This window comes from Corvus brachyrhynchos, unplaced genomic scaffold (assembly GCF_000691975.1).
Source record: "Corvus brachyrhynchos isolate BGI_N302 unplaced genomic scaffold, ASM69197v1 scaffold61, whole genome shotgun sequence".
NCBI lineage: Eukaryota > Metazoa > Chordata > Aves > Passeriformes > Corvidae > Corvus > Corvus brachyrhynchos.
The window spans coordinates 7058907-7064861 of NW_008236478.1; the positions used below are offsets into that span (position 1 = coordinate 7058907).

Below are 5955 nucleotides of genomic sequence, written 5' to 3' on the forward strand. Positions count from 1 at the left end.
TGCTGGCATTGAGCTGTTCCTGCAACTGTCCCTTCACGGCCACCACCGCTGCCAAGTGCTTTGCAGGACTGGTGAACAAACACCCAGCAGGTAAGGGGGCTGGGGCAGATGCCAGGGACCCCTGCCCACTGCTGGCAAGGGGAATGGCTGAGCTTGTCCCTTCTGTCCCTAGGGCAGCAGCTGGATGAAATCCTGCAGCTTGCAGTGAACAGGATGGAGCCCGGCCTTGCGGAGGGGCCCCACCGAACGCAGGCGCTCACCTTGCTGCTCTGGGTAAGGCCTGCCCTGGATGAGTAGGACAGAGGGGCCAGGGGACCCAGCCTGGTACCAACTGTTCTGCCTGCACAGGTGACCAAAGCCCTGGTACTGCGCTACCACCCCCTGAGCTCCTGCCTGACAGACAAGGTAGGTGGTGGTGGGGCTGGGTGACATCTGAGAAACCTGCCTTGCTCCCCCCTGGCTGGCTAGGGACCCCCAGCAGCAGGGCACTCTGCCTCAGGGCTCTCTCCCTCACAGCTGCTGGGCCTGCTGGGTGACACAGAGCTGGGCCCCACTGCAGCCGATGGCTTCTCCCTGCTCATGGCCGAGTCCCCGGATGTGCTGCACAAGGGTTGCCATGCTGACGTGCGCATCATGTTCCGCCAGCGCTTCTTCACTGACAACGTCCCCAAGCTGGTGCAAGGCTTCCATGGGGCTGGCCCTGGTGAGTGGCCACCCCCAGCCCAGCCTCACCACTCCTGGCCCTTTAACCAGGGGACCTGAGGCAGCATCCCCTCCCTCTGCTGGTTGCTTGTAACCATCTCTGCTCTCCACAGATGTGAAGGCAAATTACCTGAAGGGTCTGTCCCATGTGCTCAACCACCTCCCCAAACCTGTGCTGGTGACAGAGCTGCCCACGGTAAGAGCCAGCCTAGGTAGCAGGCAGGGTATGCTGTGACATTGCAGAGTGCATAGTTTGGGGTTACTCATGACTCCTGTGTTCTCCCTCTCTCTGCAGCTGCTTTCCCTCCTGCTTGAGGCCTTGTCCTGCTCTGATCGTGTAGTACAGCTCTCCACACTGAGCTGCCTCCACCCACTGCTGCTCGAAGCTCCCCAGATCATGAGCCTGCACGTCGACACACTGGTCACCAAGTTCCTTAACCTCACCTCCAGCCCCACCATGGTGCGTGCACCCCCTCCTTCCTCCCTGCTGTGCCCCTCTCCTGCCCCTTGTGCTGCCCTCATCCCTGTCTGTTCCAGGCTGTCCGCATCGCCGCCCTGCGCTGTGCCCATGCGCTCACCAGTCTGCCCACAACAGTGGTAAGTGCTCCTGCAGCACCCTGCTGCCTGTGCCTGTATGTAGAGGGGCAAGGGGGTCCCAAACCTCCTGGGGGGCAGCCAGCATCCAGTTCTCTCACAAAGAGCCCCTTCTGTCCTACAGCTGCTCCCATACAAGGGCCGAGTTATCCGGGCACTGGCCAAGCCTTTGGATGACAAAAAGAGGCTGGTGCGGAAGGAAGCAGTGGCAGCACGTGGGGAATGGTGAGTGTGTGGAAGTAGCTGCTGAGGGGGTGCTAGCATGTAGGGGACGTGGCTGATGGCACCATCTCTGTCCCTGTAGGTTCCTGCTCGGGAGCCCAGGCAGGTGAGCGCCCTGCATCCCCTCCCTGTGCTGACCAACGGTCTCACCAGCGCCTCGCTAACCCACCAAGTCATCCAACCGATGCCACGGACCCTCCGGATCCTCGGAGCCCAGGACTGCCCCGAGTGCCGGGGCTGGAGCATGCAGGCCAGCAGACAGCATCCCTCACTGCAGTCCCTTCTCAGCACCCACAGCTGGGAAGGAGCAGTGCTGCTTGTGGCTTGCCCACCCTCTGCTGCAGCCAGGGACAGTGATGGACAGACCCACCACATGCAGAGTGGAGAGGACAGGTCTGTGCCCACGTGTGGTGTGTGACAACCCACGTGCCAGAGGAATAAATATATCTGTTTTGATAATGCTCTGAGGGTCTCCATGCAGCTCAGGCTGGGTCCTCAGTTCTTCCGTATGTTGAGCAGCTTAAAATGCTGGTTATAGGCCCTTCCTCCTCTTTTCACATTGTGGTCCCTCTCCTCCCATCCCCAGAAGTCTATATCCCCCACAAGATAAAAAAACCAGACTCCCTTAAAAAAAAGAAGTATTTAGTGGATGGTCTTAAAAAGACTCCCCAGGGAGCAGTTGGGGGATGGGGGTGCCATCCTCTGCACCCAGCCCTTCAGAGAGAGCTGAGCTGAGCCAATGCTGGCCCGTACCTGTGCTAATGAGGGCAGCACCTTCAGCTGGTGCAGGGAGCAGCAGCTCTGCCACCTTGCCCCTGGGCTGCCTGCAGCCACCGAGAGCCAAGAGAGTAGGCATCCAGGCACCAACAGTGTCCATAGAGTTTCCATGGCTCTGGCTCCGGTCAGCACTATGTGCCAGCAGCAGCCTTCTGCCAGGCACTTTGGCCAAAGGAAGCTGCAGCAGTAGAGCGGGTCCGTACGTGCTCCCCTGCCTGTGGGAAGGGACGTCCAGAGCACAGGGCCTCAGATTGCCAGGAGTGGCGCATGTTGCTCCATCACACAGGGAGGCAGGTCCCAGCTCAGGCCTGTCCCGTGGGGCAGGTGAGGAGAGGGCAGCAGGACACGGGTGAGCCAGTGCCTGTGGGGAAAGGGAGGCCACAGCCAAAAGGTGAAGTCTTGGCGCTTCTCAGCTCTGAGGAGCCATGTCCTGAGCTGCCATGATGGCTGAGCTCCTCAGCTGGGATTCTCCTGGCAAAGGTGTGCTGGGTAGGCCACACCTTGTTACCAGACAGGGCTCATGAAGCACAAGGCTGATGATGCCCAGGTCTTCCACGCCTTAAAACGCCCAGTGCAGTGCAGAGTGTGGGATCAATGTTCACTGTCATCCTCTCCCACAGCAGCCCAAGAACAGCCCCTGTTGTTCCCACAACCCCAAGAGCTGCTGAGCCACCACCTTCTCAGGAAAGGGCTTCCCCAGGATTTTACCTTGGCACATCCACACCCAGGAACACCTTCCAGTTATCCCAGCTGCCGTAACTGTAAGGGTTCCTGAAGACCTGCAGGACAGGGAGAGGTGCATCACGTCTGGCTCTGTCCCAGCCAGCCCCCGTGCCGTGGGCTGTGCTCACCTTGCCTTTCTTCTGCAGCCTCTGCCTCTCCTTTCTGTTGATGTGCCGTTCAATGCTCGTTTCCCCACGGGTGATGAGGGCAGCGTGCCACAGCGTGAGGGCACCCAGGGCCAGTGCAACCGAGCTAGGTAGGACAAGGGACAGCAGGTGGAACACAGGCCTTCCTTCCCTGGTGCTGCAGCTGGTGGGGGCTGAGGCTGCCTCCCCACACCCACAGCCATGTTAAGTGGGTCAGCTTGTCTAATCTCCTTTGACAGAGAGACAAAATCTCTCCTTCTCTGTGGCCCAAGGCTGGCAGGGCAGCGACGTCTCCACTAGAGCGAGCAAGCCCACCTATAGGCAGGTCGAGGGAGAGGAATGTCACAGGCTTCACTCTGTTTTCCCCAGCCCCTGGCCCCCCTCACCTGCACAGGACCCAGAGGTAGACCACGCTCTTGTGGAAAGCTCGCTGGCGGAAGGAGAAGGTGGGTGGTGGGGTCTGGTAGTATGTCTGAAAAAGGACCAGATGGGGAGGATTACCCAAACTACAGCTTGAAGCCAGACAGGGATTGCTGCACCCCTCACTGCTGCAGAGCTTGGACAACAAGAAAGGACTGCAGCTGGAACTAATGCAACAGCCAGGGTGAGGGGGAGGCAGCTACGAGACAGACAGACACCCAGAGCTGGTGTGAGGAGCAGTGGGCTGGAGGTAAGGGGGGCAGGGAGCAGCCATGGGACTGGTCAGGACACTGTAGCTGATGGTCACGGTGAGATGTGTATGCAGTGCTGCAGCTTGAGCAGCACATGCCAAGAAGCTGCATCCAGCCCAAGCCCCTGGAAGCTGGGTGCACAGCAAGGCAGACCCCAAGCTGCTGGAGGCAGTGTCCATAGCAGAGCTGCCTGGCCAGCCCCAGCTCTCTGGCACGTGAGATGAACATGGGGGCTAGTTCTGGTGTGGGGTGCTCCTTGAGAGCAGAGCCCCAAGCAGGACTCAGCCTGCAGGGCAGCTCTGCTCCACACTGCCTGGAGCAGCTGGGGGGCAGGGATGTCCCACCTGGTTGGCGGCCACCTGCAGTCTCTCCTTCTCAAGCAGTTTCATTCTCTAGGGGGATGGAAAACAGGGCACCAGTTATGTGTCTCAGAGGAGTGGGGCAGGGACCCTTCCCCTCACACCCCCACAGGACCAGAGCAGCTGGGGGCCCCGCAGGAGGACGAAGAGGGGAAGCAAAGTCACTATAGGGGCCAGGCCTGGCCCAGCCTTGCTCTGCAAGCTCAGCCTGGGGAAGCCAGGCAGCCTCGGTGCACAGCAGGAGAGGGCCGGGGCCTGGCCGCTCACCTCAATGGCTGCGTAGGCATCCCGGAACATCTCCCAGCCGCTGATGCTGCAGTAAATGCAGCCCATGGTCATGAACAAGCAGAAGGAGAAGAAGTAGCGGTGGTTGTAGTGTCCCACACAGTTGTTTAGCCAGGCTGCCTCTGGGGTTAAAGGTACATAACTGTGACACACCATGGGTCCAAACCCAACCCAGGGACCAGGGCAATTCTTCTGGGCCCTGCTCCCATCACCCATCCCTATGCTGGCTGTCTCCTTGAGAGGAGGGACTGGGAGAGAAAGGGGAAGCAGGGCTGGCTCCCCCCAGGAGTGTGCCACCGGTTAGTACTGCAGAAGGATACGGCAGTGGTGGTCCATCTTCAGCACACACCTGGGAGAAAGGAGAGCAGTGCCAGTGTCAGAGCCAGTGCAAGTGGTGTGTTTGGGAGGGGACAGGCACCCCTCAGCCCTGCAGGCTACAAGCGACAGGGCAAGGAGGTGGCAGAGCAGAGGAGAAGGGCTCCTGTCTCACACTGGGGCAGGGGGTGAGGAGCAGGGTTCCAGAGGCTGCCCCAGGCAGAGGGAGGGTGCCCTACCTGTTGCAGATGCTGCAGTGGTGGGTGCGAGCCGGCTTGGGGGCAATGCATTTCCTGCAGATGGAGACGCCAGTGAGGTCGTTCTTGGCCTGTGCCAAGGTCAGAAGAGATTTGTGCACCTTAAAATCTGCATCTCACACTCCTGCATCTCCCTCCCATGACTCCCCGCTGCCCCCGCGCTCTGCACTGCCCAGCCTAGCTTCCCCAGTCCAGAGGCTTCCTGCAACATCACCAGGCTGTTCCCAGTGACCATCTGTAGCTGGCCCCAGTGTCCAGCTGGGAGAGGTTGCGCTGCCGCTCGGTGCCTCACCTGTGGTGGGTGCCCAGGTGAGGTGGTGATGGCCATGTAGTAGTGGAAGACAATCATGATGAGGTTCCAGTGTCCATAGGCAAGGTGCCAGCATATCCAAGCAGGTGTGTAGGTCTGCAGGATGAGGGGCAGCAGGCAGATGTACACGATGGCCACAATAGAGCTCGTCAGCCCAATCACCAGTGCCACAAACACCTACAGAAAAGGGGCCTGGGTCACTGAAGTGGGCAGCGCTTGCTCCTCACTGCCTGGGGAGAGGCACAGGCAGGACAGAGCCAGAGGAAACCAATCTGAACCACACACTGAGGTCCCAGCTCACTTCCTGTCCAGAGCACAGGCAGCCCTGAGCGTGTTGCCCCAGAAGCACACTTGCCCCAGCACCACGTGTACCCTGCCCAGTGAGAGGGACTCACCACGCCAAACCACCGGGTGACATGGTCCACCAGCCAGTAGACGGGCTCAAAGAGGGAGTCAAGCACCACATCGCCGTTGGTAAAGGAGTTGTAGAGCAGGGAGCGCAGGCAGAGGTGCCCATAGTGCCACAGCTGCTCCACCTGCCGCACCAGCTTGAACCGCCGCCGCCGGCCCCGCCGCAGGCCCCTCACGGACAGG

General features: G+C 60.2%; 2 protein-coding genes across 2 annotated transcripts in view; one reads left to right on the forward strand and one right to left on the reverse strand.

Moving 5' to 3' along the window:
• The window catches only part of MMS19 (MMS19 homolog, cytosolic iron-sulfur assembly component), a 12549-nt gene extending 10570 nt beyond the window's left edge, over window positions 1-1979 (forward strand). The window contains 9 exon segments of the mRNA XM_017726108.1: window positions 1-90; window positions 173-273; window positions 349-405; window positions 517-703; window positions 816-898; window positions 998-1162; window positions 1240-1299; window positions 1421-1521; window positions 1601-1979. The exon segment at window positions 1-90 is cut by the window's left edge and continues 19 nt beyond it. Of these exon segments, the coding sequence (XP_017581597.1) occupies window positions 1-90; window positions 173-273; window positions 349-405; window positions 517-703; window positions 816-898; window positions 998-1162; window positions 1240-1299; window positions 1421-1521; window positions 1601-1628 (872 nt within the window). The 3' untranslated portion in view covers window positions 1629-1979.
• A 164-nt stretch (window positions 1980-2143) lies between these two features.
• Window positions 2144-5951, reverse strand: ZDHHC16 (zinc finger DHHC-type containing 16; the record flags this gene model as incomplete). The annotated part of the gene is made up of 10 exons (XM_017725876.1): window positions 2144-2656; window positions 3004-3074; window positions 3147-3270; window positions 3551-3636; window positions 4180-4227; window positions 4462-4595; window positions 4800-4828; window positions 5034-5122; window positions 5344-5538; window positions 5757-5951. Coding segments are annotated over 10 exons (1086 nt in total), but the record flags the coding sequence as incomplete, so codon positions are not given.
• Between the last annotated feature and the right edge of the window lie 4 nt (window positions 5952-5955).